A 19,006-nucleotide genomic window follows, 5' to 3' on the forward strand; every position below is an offset into this window, starting at 1 on the left:
GATACTCTGTGCATCTGCCCTCAAGCCCAGGTACAGAGGAAGCAGTGCATGCTTTTTGGGTTGAGACACCCGCACCCTATCTAGCCAGGATCAATTTGTCTGGTTGTAATGGAAGGTCCCTGCACCCCAGGCGGTACCTCCATCTCCGAGTCACTGGAGTCCACTTGGGGAGACAGGAAGGGGAGCATGGGCTGCCCCATTTTAGCCATCCGAGAGATCAGCTTTGCTTTGGCCACATCGGGATTCTGGAGGGAGACAAGTCATTCCGCTCATGAAGTATGATTTTCAGCAGTTTCCTGGGATGCATTTGTTAAATCAGTGAAAAAACAGTCCCTGCTCTTGAGGAGCTTACAATTTAATGGAAGATGGAAAAGGGAAGATTCAGGAGAAGGAAATATGGAAAAAGGCTGCATTTACAAACAAGTCTCTGTATTTTCACATGCATTTATGGGTCAACAGACTTGCATTAGAGAAAGTTCATTCAGATTACCATAATACTTACTGCAAGCTGTTCACTGATGGAGTTTGACTTGTTTCGGACAGCTGGCTCTCTGTAAAGAAACACCACAACCATCAGACTAGGGGACCCCTCTGAAGCCCAAGCCCAAATTACAAGGAAGTTTTGAACCTTTTCAGGAGAGAAAGCCCTATGTGAAAAATCTTATTAGTTCTGGGTAAAAAGTCAAAATCCGGTTATGTAAAGTCAGAAGTTTCAAATTAAAAAATTGAACACAAGGTATTTTTCCTCATGAAAACATTTCCCCCAACTCCACTTCATCCAGATCCTGAGGGTTGCCCAATCCCACCTTGTCTAAATGGTTAGAGTTGAAACCCCACAGTCGGTGTTTAATCAATCAACCATCTATATTGAGCGCTTACTGTGTGCAGAGCACTCTACTAAGTGTTTGGAAGAGTACAATATAACAGAGTTGGTGGCTTAAGCAGTGGAACTGGGCCCTACAAAAAGCAAGTTAAATAATAATGATGGTATTCGTTAAGTTACTATGTACCATGTGCTGTTCAGCATTCTGGCAAGTAACTGAGGCACTTCTGATGAGGCAATTCTGACAAGTAACTGTGGCACTTATCACACACACCTAAATGGCAACAGGAAGTTTGACTACCCACAACGTCCATGGCATTACAGAAGACATCTAGTCCAGCTTCTGGTCCAGTGAAAAGAACACAGCTCTGGGAATCAAGGGACCTGGGTTCTAGTCCTAGTTCAGCAAATAAAGGAAGACCATCTGGAGGTTTCTATGAGGTGGACAGCCTAGCAGGAGAACTGAAAAATGCCTGACCACCGAAGGAGGAGAAGATGTACAGTGGCTATCGAGATAACCTCCCACTGTTGGGGAGGGACCGTCTCTATATGTTGCCAACTTGTGCTTCCCAAGCGCTTAGTACAGTGCTCTGCACACAGTAAGCGCTCAATAAATACGACTGAATGAATGAATGAATAACCTCCTGCTGGGTGATGGGGCTATGGCACAATGACTCTATACATTTAAAAAAAAAAAAAAAAGTAAGTGCCCTTCACCATGTGCTGCACCCCTGCTTGCTTGTTACACTCTGCGTAACCATTAGAACTATAAGCAATTCCTTCGGGTGGGTTCTAGATGCTTAAGTCTAACAACCAAAAGCTACCTGTCCTTCTTGGTAGGAGATTCCATCACCATCAGAAAGCAGTTGTTATTTTACGAATAGCAAAACTGTATTAGGTACACTTCTTGAGCCCCTATTTAGCAGAACATGACTACCCAAACAGAAATGAAACCTGGAGGTGGTACAGCTGAATCTTCCTTATGCAATGGAAGAGGACTTATTCTTGCACGTGGAAGCACCCAAAACTCTGGGTATCCAAAATGAGGGAAGGTCTTTGGCTCTGATTCTCTCGAAGATACTAGGAGTTTGAAAGAAGAGAAGTTTGCCACGGGTCCGGTTTCTTACCCTGGTTTGAAAGGCACTGAAGGGGAAGGGAGTACAACAGGATCCATGCAGAGGCTGTCAGTGCTGGGCGTTGGAGAAGGGGCTGCAGAATCTCGAGAACAAATGCTCTGCCCATCAGAGCCAGGGTCCTTGGCAAATTTCACCTAAGGAAAGAGGGTTCAGCTCGGTTGGACAGTTGGAACATCCTCCCAAAGCTCGCTCAAGGGACTCATTGTACTTTGTTGAGCACCATTAGCCATAGCCTACGGAAGCACAAATGGAGAAAGTAGCAGGCAGGAGGCAGGGGGCTTGGGAGGCAGTGTACCAAAGGAGGTCGAATCCCAATGGAGGCATGCCTAGGCAAAAGGTCCAGGAGAGGGAAACAGACGGGATTCCGAGGCAGGATGCCGGCACAAGAAATAGCACCGAACAGAGGTTTTGGAGCGGGAGGGAGGACTGCCTCCTTGGGGCAAGGATCTGAAAAAGGGGGAAAGGAAGAAAAGAGGCAAGGGAGGTAGGGAACAAAAGTTATTTCTAAGAGTGCCTGCTGGTCAGGAGCATATCCCTGTGCAGTGTGAGAAGCAGTGAGGCCTAGTGGAAAGAGCACAGGTCTGAGAGTCAGAGGACCTGGGTTCGAACCCCAAACCAGCAAATTGTTTGCTGCTTGACTTTCTCTGGCCTCAGTTTCCTCATTTGTAAAATATCCTCCTTTCTACTTGAACTGTTAGCCCCATATGGGACGGGGGCTATGTCTGCCCTGACTAACTTGTATCTACCTCCAGCACGCCCCATAGTAACCACTTAAATACCACAATCATTATTAGCTAAAGGGCAGGTGGATCTTCCTGGGCCAATAGCCAGGTTCTCTCTGCTGCTTCCAGAACTGGCAAGACTCTTCCATGCTTTTTAAAAATAATTTTCCCCACTTCCAAAAGCTCCAGAGAAGGGTGGTTGAATTTGGAGCTGGTGGCCTAGCTTTGTCCAACCAACTCAGGTCCAACTGCAGACACAAAATACAAGAGAAGCTCTGTATCTCCTCAGAGAGACTCTCATTTTGCCACAACTTGGTGACTACTGTAGGGTAATAAAGCAAAATATGTCTCTGCAGAGCAAAAGGTCTCACTTGGGAGGAGTGGCAGCTTATTTCCATTTCAGAGACGATTTTAAGGTTGTCTTTCCCTCAAAACCAATACACAAAAGTGGCCGAAGAATGACCAGGGTAAAAGGACAGAGCAGAACTCACCCGCCTGACCTCCACCTCAAATGCCAAGACCGCGTCTGAAGGGATCAGGCCACCTAGCCCTTCCGATCCGTAAGCCCACAATGGAGGGATGATAAGAAATCGTTTTCCCCCTTTCTTCATGCCCAGCATTCCATCTTCCCAGCCCTGTGGAGATCAGAAACACGAGGTTACACGCCCTCCAGCATGTGCCACTTCAACACTGCCCAGGAACCCTCCGGACACGAACGTTCAACCACACAGGACCCCAAGAGAGCCTCTCTCTCATCCCTCCGCTACAGGCTGGATAGTTCCTACAGAATACTCATCAATCTTCTATAATTCAACCCTGTAGTCATCCACTTTCACCGCAGGTTGTGTCCCCAGACTGCCCAGTAGGACTTGGGGTTTGGAACGAGTAATAGTCTGAGCAGCATAAAAAACTGAGAAATGCTCAAGGCTTTTACCTTAATGACTTTCCCGGATCCCAGCTTCAGACGAAGCAGTTTATCCTTGTGAGCGGTGGAGTCAAACACCTGCACAAAAGTAAGTTAGTGGGGCCAGTTAATTATGAATTGCCAGGAAACGGGAATGTGCAGTTACTGGGTTTGAAAATAGTCAGGATTTTTATGGTATGATATGAAGCAGCATGGTCTAAAGGAAAGAGCTTGGGAGTCGGAGGACCTGGGCTCTAATCCCAGCTCCGCCATCTGCCTGCTGTGTGACGACCATGGGCGAGTCACTTCGCTTCTCTAAGCCACAGTTCCCTCATCCGTAAAATTCAATTGCATATATTGAGCGCTTACTGTGTGCAGAGCACTGTACTAAGCTCTTGATGGGGATTCCATAGCTGTCCTCCAACTCGCCTAAATAGTGTGTAGCTTGTAGAAAGCACTTAATACCACAATTATTGCATTAATCTAATAGAAATTTGTGAATAGGTTGAAAAACCTGGGATTGAAATATCTTGAAAATCAGCCTCAAATGATGGATGGGATTAAATGACTTTCTGGCGCATCTAACTCATTACTTGTAGCGGCCACCCCACTCTAAGGTGTGGTGTAGAAGAAGGTCCAGGCTTGCTACACAGCAGTCTGGCAAGACACTGGGCAGAAAAATATACCCGGGCTACATGCAGTAGGCAGGACCCATTAAATAGTTGAAGAACCACGATCAAAGGGAACGTGAAAGTGATAGTGACCAGATCTAAGGGTCTCACATAGGAAAAATGGCAGAACTTAGTAGTTCTGGAAATCCAGCATCCACAAATCAATCCACATATAATAATAATAATTTTTAAAATGGTATTTGTTAAGTGCTTACTATGTGCCGGGGTGGACTCAAGCAAATTGGGTTGGACATAGTCCCTATCCCAGGTAGGGTTCACTTATTCAATCCCCGTTTTACAGATGAGGTAACTGAGACACAGAAGTGAAGTGACTTGCCCAAGGTCACTTAGTAGACAAGTGGCAGAGCTGGGAATAGAAACAATGACCTTCTGACTCCCAAGCCCATACTCTATCCACTAAGCCTTGCTGCTTCTCTACCCAATCCATGTGACAGTTTTAACTATAATGCTCTAACCTGGAGGAATTATGGTGCAAAACCTTCCAAACTGCTTTTCACACATTTTTCTTAGACAATTCTTAGATTGTCTAAGACATTTTTCTTAGATACAATTCCAGGATCAGAACATTCCTCAAGACCTGCCTGGCAATTCGTGGATCAATATTTGACTGAGCCTCATTCAATTACCCAGTCTATGTCTGCCCCAAGCATTTAGCACAGTGTTCTGGTACATAGAGAACACTTAATAAAATGTTGTGTACCCAAAGATACTGAGTTGGGTCCCTTGATGGTAGCTTTGGCATGTTAATTAGACACTTTGACTTTTCCTTGTTTTGCAGACTCTGACCTACCTCTGCTATTGTGTTACAATGAGGAGAGTTCTGGGAAAACGTTTCTCTCCTTACAAGAATTTGAAAATTTTAGCATGAAAATTAACATTTGCATCAGGGGTGGTGCTCTAAACTTGGGTTAGGCGTTCCACTAAATTTCTTCCCTGCCACTTAATCGATCCAAAGGAGTTATCTCCGGCAGACTGTTTACAGGTGCAGTGCATAAACTTACTTTTTTTACTTTATAATTCGGTACTTGATTCCCACATTCCTTCAAGCTTTCCATTGACATAAATTTTAAAGAAGTCTTCCCACTTCTCCCTACTTACCTCCCCCACCCCCAACCTGGGTCTCCTTAACTTCCTCCACCCCTATCGGTTTGACTCATGCAGACAGCTCTTCCCTCCATAATCCCTTCATTCCATTTGATGGCCCTATCGAAACTCATTCTCTCTTCTCCTAATTGCTAAAAAGAGCCCTTTTTTTTCCCTCATTTGCCCTCAATTCTGCACCACTCCCTCCAGTATCTCTGTCACTCTATGCAAAACAATTTACTGGTTTTTATTCATTCATTCAATCATACTGACTGAGCGCTTACTGTGTGCAAAGCACTGTACTAAATGCTTGGGAAAGTACAATACAATAACAGACACACATATTCCCTGCCCACAATGAGTTTACAGTCTATCATGCTGCCCAAAACTCACTATTATTTACAAAGCAGAGTGGCTCAGTGGAAAGAGCTCTGGTCTGGGAATCAGAGGACTTGGGTCCTAAACTGGCTTCCCCACTTGTCTGCAGTGTGACTTTGGGCAAGTCACTTAACTTCTCTGGGCCTCAAGTTTTCTCATCTATTAAACGGGAATGAAATATATGTTCTCCCTCCTACTTATGCTAGGAGTCTGATGAGGGACACAGTCTGCGTCCAACCTGATTATTTTGTTTCCACCCCATGTTTAATATAGTGTTTGGTGCATGATCAGTGCAATGATTACTATGCAAAGCATAGATTAAATTTCCAATCCTGAGAATATCTAAGAACCCTTTGGATGTGGCATTTGGTCATTCAGAAACATGAATCCTTTGGAAAAAATACTGACTGCCAGTCCCCAGTTGGAGAGTCTCAAGGGCTGCAAACTGGACCAAAAGGCTGAGTTATTCCACAAGTACTCTGGTCTTGCCACAGCAACCTACAAGTACGTGGAACAATAATAATAACAACTGTGGTGTTTGTTAAGCACTTACTATGTGCCAAGCACTTTACTAAGTGCTGTACTAAGTGCAGGTCCCACATGGGGCTCACAGTCTAAGTAGGAAGGAGAACAGATACTGAATCCCATTTTGCAGATCAGGGAACTGAGGAACAAAGACATAAAGTGACTTGTTCAAGGTCACACAAGCAGGCAAGTGGCAGAGCCGGGATTAGAACCCAGGTCCTCTGACTTCCAAGCCCACGCTCTTTCCACCAGGCCACGGTGCTTCTGCTCCCCCTAAAAGCCAATGGGGTCGGTGGGAGTTAGAGGGCAGAGGGAAAAGACAGCAGGGTCAAGTTAAGATTACTGTAAGGGTGACACTTAAGGTCTTTGTCCAGGGAGCAGTGAAAACAAAAGGCAGAAGGCAAAATGGAGAAATGGAAACAGACCGGGAAGAAGGAAAAGAGAGAGAAATGTGAACAGGAGAACAGGAAACTGGAGCAGCAAAGGCCCAATTAGGGAAAAGAAATGGTAAAGTGGGAGACAGACCAGGGAAGGCCCATGTTCCTCTCAAATAATAATAATGATGGCATTTATTAACTGCTTACTATGTGCAAAGCACTGTTCTAAGTGCTGGGGAGGTTACAAGGTGATCAGGTTGTCCCCCGGGGGGCTCACAGTCTTAATCCCCATTTTACAGATGACGTAACTGAGGCACAGAGAAGTTAAGTGACTTGCCCAAAGTCACACAGCTGACAATTGGTGGAGCCGGGATTTGAACCCATGACCTCTGACTCCACAGCTCGTGCTCTTTCTATTGAGCCACGCTGTTTCTCTATGCCACTCCATGTGCTCCTGATAGTCAACTCATCCTAGGAAATCCCTCCCCTCCAACCCTCTCCAGAGGGAGCTCGTGCAGAGACCCCCACTCACAGTTCTTCAGATCCAGGAGAAGAGGGTCAATATCTGGGTTATTACTCAAAGGCAACAGGGTTGCACTGGTGGTTAATGGCGTAATGCAGACCTTTAGCCCTTTCCCTAGGACTTTTCTTCTACCACACTTTAGCTATAAAAACTGTGAATGTCAGTCAGTCAATTGTATTTAATGAACGCTTACTGTGCTTAGCGCTACTAAGCACTTGGAAGAGTACGATATAACAGTGAACAGACACAGTCCCTGCCCACAATGAGCTTACAGAATGATAAAACTGCTCTTTTCGATCCAAAAATTATGACAGACAGCTCATTCTTCTATGATCAAGTTATACTTGAAACTTCTATCCTTGATCCACTAGTTACACTCTCCAAAATATAACATAGTAACACTCGGAAACTAGGCCATTTCAGTCTGTCCCCAGTTTCCAAACTGGCAGGACATACCTCTGGATACTTTTGTCTTTAGTTGAGAAAGGCAGTTAAGAAACATTGTGCCTCCCAAATCCCTGAACCCTATGCTGCTTCTCTCAGTGCCCTGACAATGCCTCTTCCACCCACCTTTGGGCAAGGAGAAACCTGGAGGAGGCCCGGGTTTCCAGAAAGAGTTGCAGGGCCCGGGAACTCCCACAATTTATCAAAAAATCAATGGTATTTATTGAGCACTTACTGGATGCAGAGCACTGGACGAAGTGCTTGGGAAAGTACAATACCAAAGAGTTAGCAGACAACATTCTCTAATAACAATAATGTTCGTATTTATTAAGCACTTACTATGTGCCAAACACTGTTCTAAGCTCTGGGGGAGATACAAGGTGATCAGGTTGTCCCACGTGGGGCTCACAGTCTTCACCCCCATTTTACAGATGAGGCAACTGAGGCTCAGAGAAGTTACGTGACTTGCCCTCGGTCACACAGCTGACAAGTGGTGGAACCAGGATTAGAACCCATGACCTCTGACTCCCAAGCCCGGGCTCTTTCCACTAAACCATGCTGCTTCTGCTTTCAGACTAGACGGGGAGACAGATATAAACATAAATAAATTACGGATACGTACGTAAGTGCTGTGAGGCTGGAACTGGGTGAATATCAAGTGTTTCAAGGGTACAGATCCAAGTACATATGTGATTAGTCCTCTAGACTGTAAGCTCGTTGTGGGCAGGGATTGTGTCTGTTTATTGTTATACTGTACTCTCCTAAGCATTTAGTACAGTGCTCTGCACACAGTAAGCATTCAATAAATACGACTGACTGACATATTGACTGGCTGATGCAGAAGGGAGAGGGAGAAGCGGAGCCACAGCACTTGTGTACATATGCACATATTTATTATTCTCTTTATTTTAATAATGACATATATATTTCTATTTATTTATACTGATGCTATTGATGCCTGTTCACTGGTTTTGATGTCCGTCTCCCCCTTCTAGACTGTAAGCCCATTGCTGGGTAGGGATTGCTTCTATTTGTTGCTGAATTGTACTTCCAAGCAGTTAGTACAGTGCTCTGCGCTTAGTAAGGGCTCAATAAATGAATGAATGAATGAACGAGATATGGGCTTTGTCGGGGAAGGCCTCTTGGAGATGTGATTTTAATAAGGCTTTGAAGGTGGGGAGAGTGGTCGTCTGTCCTGTATGAATGGGGAGGGAGTCCTGGGCCAGAAGGGGAGCACGGGCAAGGGTGATGAGAAAGATGGGATTGAGGTACATTGGGAGGTACATTGGAAGGCACGGGCAAGGGTGATGAGAAAGGTGGGACTGAGGTACATTGGTATTAGAGGAGCGAATTGTTTGGGCTGTTTAGTAGTAGGAACTCTGCAGTGTAAAGTAGGAGGGAGAGCTGATAGTGCTTTGAAGCCAGTGGTAAGGAGTTTCTGTTGGAATCAGTCTGGCCTAGTGGATAGAGCAAGGAACTGGGAGTCAGAAGGACCTGGATTCTAATTCCCAGCTCCACCACAAGTCTGCTATGTGATCTTGGGCAAGTCAGTTCACTTCTGTGCCTCAGTTACCTCATCTGTAAAATGGGGACTGAGACTATGAGCCCCATGAGGGACAGGAAATGTGTCCAACCTGATTAGCTTGCAACTACCCCAGTGCTTAGTACAGTGCCTGGCACGTAGTAAGCACTAACAAATACCATTTTTTAAAAAAGCAGCATTTCAGAAGCTTTGGAAGCCTTTCCAGTGAGCCAGGCACTCCTTCTCCTCCCTGCTGCCTCCTTCCTGGAGAATAGAAACCACCAGAGGTTTCCTGACTGGTCACTAGACTTCTCGGTTTGGCTTTCAGGTTCCTGATCATTCCTACGCGGCCAAAGAAATGTGGCCCTCCTGCGTGTCTTCTGATCCCCGGATTTTACTTCCCCAAGAGCAGGCAGGACAATTCCATGCCCCTGCCAATTCAGAATCGCAAGATTATTCTTGCCACCTGCCATGCAGGAATGAAAGTTCTCCATACCTGGCCCAGTCCATGGTTCTGGAAGAGCCAGCCCGTGTAGGCCACCTCCAAAGAATCTCCTGCTTCCACCGCCACACCCTCTCCGACCACAAGATCTTGGGACAGCACGGCGTCCAAGGAGGAGTTACTGTTACATTTGGCAATGCAGATCTGCAAGGAAAAAGACATCCCTTGTGAATGTGGGCCTCTTTTCTGACAGCTGCTTCCCTAAGAAAGCAGACTTGACTCTTGGGAGGCAGCAAATGCCAAAGTTACCCCATGTAAAAAATGGTGACAGTCTAATAACCTTGAAGGTCTACAGCGGGGAATGCAGACACATTACTTAGGGGCTGATTATCCAGGACTTTGCTTCTCCCTGGCCTTATCACAGGAGAATGTGTCTACCAACTGTTATATTGTATTCTGCCACTGCAGTAAGCACCCAATAAATACCATTAATTGGTTGTTCTTTATCCCAACACTTGCAGTGGAGGGAGAACAAAGGAAGGGAAGCAGTGTGGCCCAGTGGAGAGAGGATGACCTGGGAGTAGGAGGACCTGGGTTCTAATTCCACTCTGCTACTTGTCTGTTGGGTGATCTTGGGCAAGTCATTTCACGTCTCCTAGCCTCAGTTACCTCATCTATTGAACGGGAATTAAGACTGTGAGCCCCATGTGGACAGGAACCGTGTCCAACCTGATTAGCTTGTATCTACTCCAGCACTCAGCGTCTGGCACATAGTAAGTGGTTAACAAATACCATTTAAAAATAAAGTCAATGCTAGAGCTAGGGCCACATTAAGTCCAAGAGCTTAGTACAGTACTCTGCACACAATAAGCCCTCAATAAATATGATTGATTGAATGAATGAATACTTAATTCCACTTCAGGAAGTATTGACAATCACGCAGGAGAGACAAGAAGCAGGAAAATCATTTTTTGCTCTCATTGCTGATTTGGAATATTTTTTAAAACACTGTTTCGAAGCCCGGCATCACAGGCTGAAGTGTTTTAGAAATCCCTTAAAGTTGCTCTCCATGTCTGAACCATCAGCTGTGAGGCTAGAGCTACTCTTTACTTGCACAGGATGAAAACAAATGATGAGTTCCGCTTTTTCTTAAGTTTTGCTGGAGTTCACAGACTCTGCCAATCCCTCCCGAAACAAGCAAAGAGTCATACCTGTCTGCTGAAATCTGCTGCAGCCTTTTCTGACTCAAACATGATGGACCAGTTTTGTCTTTGGTCATCATAAAATGTGCTGTAATTATTGGGCTGAACCTGAGGAAAGAAGAAATATTGGCGCAGAAGTAACTGGCAACAGAATACTGCTCAAGGAAGTGAACAGCTTCGAAGACAAGGACCTTGCTGATGGAATTCAGACCCCTCTCAGTGAAAACTCCACATCACAAGGCCTCTCCAGCTGCTTGTGCACAGGGAGCAGTGGGAAAGCCCTTTGCCTCTCTCTGCTGAGCAGAGATCCTCTGCATAATCCTGTGGGCACAGGAGGGCCAGGTTGTCTTCTCCTCTGCCACCATACCCACCACCAGTTGACCAACCAATGCTTCCAGCGGGCCTCCCACCAGCTCGTCCCAGGCCTGTACTGCCCCAGGAGTCTACCCTGGGACACCTGACAATGGTTCTACTCCGAGTCCCTTACCGTCAGCTCAAAATTTGGGTGGATCCTGGCCGTGGTGACTGGCTGCTGCTGACTGATATAAATGAGGATCCTATACTGGAGTCCAAGAGACGGAATGGAAGAGAGAGACAGAGAGAATAGTTACCAGAAAAAACTCTCGTTGGCAGATTCTAATGGATGAGCCTGGCCAGGATAATCATATCATCTTGTTTCACGAATAGTTCTTTGATTCGTCCAAAGCGCTTCCACATTGGTGATCTGATTTTATCCTCCCAACATCTCTTGGAAGTACAAGTGACTGACTGATTGATAGATAGAGGGGGGTAGGTATTATCATCCCAATTTTACCGATGAGGAACTTGATGCCCGGAGATGCTGAGTGACTTGCATAAGGTTGTACAGCAGGCTAGGGGCAGACCTGGGAATAAAAGCCACATCTCCTGCCTCCGGGTCCTATGCTTTTTCCACTCTGAACTCAGTTTGCCCTTTTGTTCTAGGATGGTACTTTTTTCCACCCTAATGCATTCCCCTTTCCCACTCTCACTTCTACATGTTCTTTCAAAGCTGTCCATAGGCCTGGAAAACCTACTTCTCATTTGAGATCCTCCTCAAGAAATAATAATAATGATAGCATTTATTAAGTGCTTACTATGTGCAAGGCACTGTTCTAAGCACTCCTTCTGAGCCCCAGCACAGACTGGAACATAGGCTCTGGCCAATCACTTTCTCACTCAAAATCAGGGTTCAATATTTTTGCCCTTCAAAGACAAAAAACATCCATGCACATCATCCACAATCCCCTTTAATGTCCATATATCTGTTTTTTCCTGAGGACTCTGTAGATGGCAGTTTTGTCCAAAGCACTTTCCCAGTATCTCTGAGAGATGCTGTTTGCAGAGCCGATATTATCACATTTCCACCTAACAAATGGGAAAACCGAGACTCAGAGAGGGTAAGCAGTTTGCCCACTGTAATGAGGTAGTGGCAGAGCTAGGGCCAACTGATTCTCAGGCCATCCCTCTTTGCATCAGGTCTCCACATTTACTGCTTCCAAAGGGAGTGGTCTAGATAACTCAGATTGCTTAATGGAACCAAAACACATCCACAGCTCCTCTACTGAGCACTGTTCATCTGAAAAAGGACATCATGAATCATCCAGCTTCCATTTACTCCTCCCTCCCTCACCCCATCCCGGCTGCCATTGTCGCTGATTACTTTCCTCACTGCATATTCATGGAGGACAACTTTATCCTTTAACCTCAGACTAAAGACTAAACTTTACCTTTATCCTCAGACTAAAGCTAGGTGGGCTGCGGAGAAGAGGACTAAAGGCTGCTACTCTCCACCTGCCTTGCTCAGTGTCATTATTTAACTTTGTTGCTTTTGTTCATGCTTTTAATAATTAATAATAATAATAATCATGATATTTGTTAAGCACTTATTATGTGCCAAGCACTGTTCTAAGCGCTGGGGCAGATACAAGTTAATTAGGTTGGACACAGTCCGTGTTCCACATTGGGCTCACACTCTTAATCCCTATTTTTTAAAGATGAGGTAACTGAGGCCCAGAGAAGTGAAGTGACTTGCTCAAGGTCACACAGCAGACCCGGGATTAGAACGCAGGTGCTTCTGACTTGCAGCCCGTGCTCTATCCACTAAGCCACGCTGCTTCTCTTGCATATGATTTTCTGATACATCACTGGATACCACTCTTTTACAAAGTCAAGCTAGTTCCACATGCTACCATTCCCCAAGACTTGGAATTTCCAGCCTACCACTCCCAGACTTCAGGGGAAGCAGTGTTGACCTTGTGAATAGAACATGGGAATTCAATACCTGTTTTCCCTCCTACTTGGACTGTAAGCCTCATGTGGGACCTGACTGTCTTGTATCTACTCCAGTGCTCAGGACACTGCACGACAAAGAGAAAGCGCTTTACAAATACCACAATTGTTATCATCACTACGGCCTTGAGTTTAGGTTCACCAACAAGTACCAAGACAGAAGTTCCGAATTCATTTCTCTGGCTACCTCCTCTTCTTTCCTGCTAAAGTCACATGCAAAATCTCTGCGAGAGCAACAAGGGCACACCAGGTCATCAGAGTAGAGGTTTTTCGACAGGCAGAAACCCCATTTTTAACTCACCTTCCAATTAAGTGGATCTTTTTAGAATTTGACCAGTTCCCAAAACTGCTCCCATGGCTCCTCTCTAGTTTTAAGAGTGGACGGCAAAGCATGACTCACCACAACCAGGGTGTTGCTTTTACTCTAGAAAACAGTCCCTTCTTGCAAGATGCACTAGGGTGTCTGTCCTTGGGCACTCTCTAAAGAGAGGGGTTTGGGTTCAGTCACAATTTTTGTTCCAAAGAAGCTCACTCACCAGCTCTCCCACAGCAAATCGGGGAATAACCACCAGCAAAAATGCAAGAAGCAGTTGCAAAAAGCACACCTGGGAGTGAGGTAGTGTGGTGCTAGCCAGCTATTTAGGTTTCATTTACAAGAGAGGACTGGGACTGCTCTCACCTCTTTGGCAGTGTGGTTCCCCAGGACCGCTGCCCCAAATTTCCCCTGCTTCACATACTGACCGTTCAGGCTGAAAAGACAGGAAAAAAAAAATCAGCTGCAGTATCTTCCAAGGGAAAGATGGGACTAAAGGAAGGTGGTCTTGGCCCATGAAGATAAGATCAATGAGCCTTTAAAAAGAAAGCTAGAGGATCTCCCACAATTTAATGCTACTATCTACAATTCCAATGTTTTCACTCTTGGCAGTTCATTATTCTTCCAAATGAAAGTGACTGGGTTTGGGGGCTTAAAAGGGCCAAAGCCAAATGATTCAGCTCTATCCAGGATTAAAATAGGTGGGATCCTTAGTGTTACTCACACTTCTTTTCACTTCTGACTTTTGCAGAGGGTTGCCCTGAAAACCAGTTTTAGGGAGCATTACACGTATTCTGGGCCTAAAGAAATCCACTAACTGATAGGGATAAACAAGGGATATAAGTTCACAGTGGGAAGGCAATTGCAGCCTGCCTCTCCATTACCTGGTGAGAGAGAGAAAGAAGTAGCATTTATTAAATGCTAACTGTTTAACGATCACTCTACTAAGCATTTGGAAAGAATACACAGATGGGAATCAGACACAGTTCCTGTCCCTCGGCTGACTCACAGTCTAAAAAAGGGGGCGGGGGGACTGGTGACAGACACATAAGGAAAGCTGAAACAAAACACTGTGGAAACATAAAGAAAAAAACTCTTCCAATCACTGTACTTACTACCGATAGGCATGGACCGCTGTTGCAACGAGGACCATGGGAGCTCCTGAAGGAGCTGCAGCTGGGAGTGTTTTCTGTGAAGTCTGATTTGCTGAGGATTCAATCAGAAATGAAGGCTGTCAATCACTGCATAGTTGATATTTCTGGTGATAGTTAACACATCCATGTCTAATTACTGATGTGCTAAACATTAAACTTGGGCCCAAATCAGCTTCAGCGATAAGCAAGTGGCACTTCTGGCTGTAGGAAGCGTAGCCAAGAGGAGTACTTTCCTGCTTTTTGGTTTTGAGACTTGGCAAGACCCAAAGAACAAAGCAGTTGGCTGAGGGAGCAGCCAACTAGTCCCCTGAAGGAAAGTTATTGAACATGAAAGCAACGTGACAGTGATTACACTCTGCTAGGGCACACGTGGGACATCATCAAGGTGTGTCTCCATCCATCCGTGTACATGTCTGTTTGTCTGCCACTCTCTCCTCCCCCCACCACCATGCAGCCATAGTGAAGAAGTTGGGATGAGGCACTTTTCCCACCCTTCACCCTCTATTTAGGGCAAGACTAGAAGTTTGGCTCTCCCAAACCTCTGCATTTCATCACCCACTGCCCTTTTGTGGGAAAAAGGAAGGAAGGGAAGAGGAAGGAGCAGTTTAAAGGGGAACTACTCTTGAAACCCATTCTGACCTCAAACCCAGTAACAGACTTGAGAAGCAGCATGGCCAAGGGGATAGAGCATGGCCCTGGGAGTCTGAAGGACCTGAGTTCTAAATCCGGCTCTGTCATTTGTCCTCTGTGTGACGCTGGGCACGTCACTTTGTTTTTCTGGTCCTCAATCACTCATCTGTAAAATGGGGATTAATACTGTGAACCCCTGTGGGACATGGACTCCATCCCATCTGTTATGCTTACCTCAGCGTTTAGTTTAGTACCTGGCACATAGTAAGCACTTAAATACCATAAAAAAAAAAACAGAGTTAAAGGTGTGGGGTGAACAAGGCCAGAAGCCATGGAAGTGTCATCTCTGGTCTCTACTAATCCCTTGGTGAAAGTTCATCCAATTAGTTATAGGAAGAAGTTAAGACTGCCAAGTGAATTTTCACGTTTAGTAATTTGTATATGACCGTACAAGCTAATAAAGCTTTAATAGCTCTCCCTTAAGAGTTGGCATTGCTTGATTTTCCTCTTTCCTCTTCCCTTATAGTCTCGCACTCTTCCCCAAATGAGGAGAGTGACTGCCAAGAGAAGGGGGAGGGAGGAGAGCATGGGCCAACAGCGTTCCCACTGAGCCACTAAGATGAAAAACAGTGTTTTAGGATCACTGCTATCATGAAAGCCGCGGCGCCACGCAAATGCACACTGGCTCGTTGTGGGCAGGGAACATGACTACCAACTCTGCTATAGTGTTCACTCCCAAGCGCTTGGCAGTGCTCTCCACACAGTAAGTGCTCAATAAATACCACTGATTGATTGACTGCTGGACTTACCAGTTGCTGCTTGTCCTTTCTTGGGCTGTTTGGGTGCTGTGTACTGGAAAAATTCATTTCCATGGCCTGCTACAGCCTGATCCAATCCAAACAGAGAGGCCAATTTGGCCCTGTGAAACAGAAAGGGAAGGTGCTTACCAGATTTTAGAAGGACCCCTGCAAAACATGCCCTGGGCCCAAGAGCACTACTCAAAAGCATAACTGTCTTACTGCCTTACCCGCTTTCTTCCTCAGGTCTCTAAAACGGCTGCCAGTTACCTTAAAGATCAAAACCAAGGCCCTCCAGCATCTGGCCCCATCCTACCACTTACCCTTCATCTTCTGCTACTTTTCCACCTCCACTCTCTGTTTTAGCCAGATATGCCTCTTTTTCCCTGCCCCCCTCCTTAATATCTGGACTTCGGTAGAGGACAGCCTCCTCTCCTGGTACTGCCTCCCAATTCCTTCTATCCTTAAACACCATATAGATTTACTTTCTGTAAGCTCATCCTCTAGACTCCCCACTCACTGTGAACAGGGACCGTGTCTATCAACTCTGTTATACTGTACTCTCCTAAGCACTTAACACAGTGCTCTGCACACAGTAAGCACTCAATAAATACCACTGACTGATCGACTGATTGATCTTCTTTTAGAAACCTTTCTGGACTGAGTGAATTGGCTTCCAATTTATCCCCCGTGCCCGACTAAAATCCCAGAACCCATTCGCTCTCCACCTAAATGGGCATGCTCCGTGTACCTGTCCTTTTTAATATGTCACCTAATGCAGATCTTTATATATTTCACCACCTTTATAATTATTGTATCTTTTGTCTGCCATGCCTTTTATCCATAAGATTATATGCAAGGGCCAAATGTCTTGAATTTTCTTAAAATCTCCACTGCACCTAACACAGGACCCTGCCCAAGGTAAGTGCTCAATAAGTAGGTGAACATTAACTGTGCTTCTTCTGTTCCTTCTCTAACTTTCAGTCAGGTTTACTGGCCTACTCTCTGCTATTAAACCTCTTTGATTCCTCTGTTTTTTCCCATGCTCTTTCCCAAACCTTAAACAGCCTTTCACAATTTATCCATGAATCCCATCCAAAGCCCAGTTCTGGCCCCACCTTCTTCAAAAATTTCTTAATTTATATAAGTGGCACGTTGGGCTTTTCTCACGTATTTTACATATATTTAAATGGGTTTCAGTACTGAATCTGGAAGTTAATTATCTTAGCTCCTCGCTGTCAGTCTGTCTACATGAAGTCATTAATCCTGAGGGCAGAACTGTATCCTGTTATGTATTCACTCTCAATATGCTGAATAAATAACACTAATAATAATAAACAGTGGTACTTATTAAATACTATGTGCCATAGACTGAATTTAGGGCTGGGGTGGATATAAGGTACTCAGGTCAATGCACAGTCCCTGTCCCACATGGGGTTCACATTCTAAGTACAGGGACGCCAGGCATTTCTTCCTCTTTCGAAAAATAAGGAAACAGAGGCGCAGAAAGTTAAGTAGCTTGCCACAGGTCACAAGGCAGGAAAATGGCAGAAGCAGGACTTGAACACAGGACCTCTGACTCCCAGGCTGGGGCACTTTCCACTGGGTAATGCTTCTCAGCAAGAATGAACGGTAGCACCAATTTCATGCTTCCATGCTTCGGTTGTGAGTCAAACAGTGCTCACCAGCCAAGGTTATTTGTCAAAATACTGGGAGGGGGTTCCCCTATTCAGGGATGAGGCTAACTTGGTTCCCCTCTGCCCTTGCCCATCCATTAGTTGACTGAAGTGGGTGCATTTTCTGGGCCCGGCTCCATGCCCCCTTCCATTATCAATCGTATTTATTGAACGCTTACTGTGTTCTGTGTACTGTACTAAGCGCTTAATGCCTTTTTATGTCCTATGCCTAAGGTATGCAGGAAAGGATTAGCTGTGGATGAGATCTTTCAATGGACTTTTTATTGGCATTATCAATGTATAACCACAAAATCCTCTTCATTAACTAAGCAATTAGTTGATAATGGTAAGAGTGGAAAAGACTACCCCAGCCTATTCAAATAAAATCTTGGCAAACGTCTTCCTCCTACTTAAGCATTTACTCACCTACTTATCCATTTCTAGTTCATATCTACCAATTATTTTGTGTCTGTTTCCACCCCTAGACTGTCAGCTCCTGGAAAACAGGGTGCTTGTCCTCTAACTCTATTGTACTTTTTTATGGTATTTAATAATGGTGGTGTTTATTAAGCGCTTTCTATGTGCAAAGCACTGTTCTAAGTGCCAGGGAGGATACAAGGTGATCAGGTTGTCCCACAGTCTTCAACCCCATTTTACAGATGAGGGAACGGAAGCTCAGAGAAGTTAAGTGGCTTGCCCAAGGCCACACAGCTGACAAGTGGCGGAGCTGGGATTCGAACCCATGACCTCTGACTCCCAAGCCCGCGCTCTTTCCACTGAGCCACGCTGCTTCCCCATGTGCTAGGCATTGAAAATCAGCACAGCATAATGGGTAGAGCATGGGCCTGGAGTCAGAACGTCAATCTAATCCCAGATTCGCCACTTGTCTGCTGTGTGACCTTGGGTATGTAGCATTGCTTCTCTGTGCCTCAGTTACCCTCATCTGTAAAACAGCTATCAACATTGTGAAGCCCGTGTGGGACAGGGACTATGTCCAACCCGATTACCTTCTATCTACCCCAGCACTTAGATCAGTGCACTTAACTAATACTGTAAAAAGAAAATAAAATCTGTAATATGGGGATTGACACAGGGTCTGTTTCCAACCCGATCATCTTGTATCTAACCCAGTACAGTGCCTGGCACATAGTAAGTGCTTAACAAATACCACAATTGTTATTGTTATATTCAGTAGTAATTCTAAAGTAATTGCGTTTTCTAATAGTTAACGTATTTATTCAGTGCCTAATGGTTCAATTCACTATATCAAGCCCTAGAGAAAGTATAACTGAAGCATGATACGTGTTCTCTGCCCACGATGGGCTTACATCTAACTAGGAGACATAGATGTTA

The 19,006-nt window shown here is 45.2% G+C and overlaps 1 protein-coding gene across 1 annotated transcript in view; it reads right to left on the reverse strand.

Moving 5' to 3' along the window:
* Window positions 1-19,006, reverse strand: part of FKBP15 (FKBP prolyl isomerase family member 15) — a 54,002-nt gene that overhangs the window by 30,738 nt on the left and 4,258 nt on the right. The window contains exons 2-12 of the mRNA XM_038744747.1: window positions 15,990-16,099; window positions 14,512-14,602; window positions 13,763-13,832; window positions 11,261-11,335; window positions 10,783-10,881; window positions 9,626-9,775; window positions 3,616-3,684; window positions 3,173-3,316; window positions 1,951-2,093; window positions 503-551; window positions 138-245 (exon numbers count right to left, since the gene is read on the reverse strand). Of these exons, the coding sequence (XP_038600675.1) occupies window positions 138-245; window positions 503-551; window positions 1,951-2,093; window positions 3,173-3,316; window positions 3,616-3,684; window positions 9,626-9,775; window positions 10,783-10,881; window positions 11,261-11,335; window positions 13,763-13,832; window positions 14,512-14,602; window positions 15,990-16,099 (1,108 nt within the window). The remainder of the gene's footprint in view (window positions 1-137; window positions 246-502; window positions 552-1,950; window positions 2,094-3,172; window positions 3,317-3,615; window positions 3,685-9,625; window positions 9,776-10,782; window positions 10,882-11,260; window positions 11,336-13,762; window positions 13,833-14,511; window positions 14,603-15,989; window positions 16,100-19,006) is intronic.

This window comes from Tachyglossus aculeatus, chromosome 4 (assembly GCF_015852505.1).
Source record: "Tachyglossus aculeatus isolate mTacAcu1 chromosome 4, mTacAcu1.pri, whole genome shotgun sequence".
NCBI classification, from domain to species: Eukaryota; Metazoa; Chordata; class Mammalia; order Monotremata; family Tachyglossidae; genus Tachyglossus; species Tachyglossus aculeatus.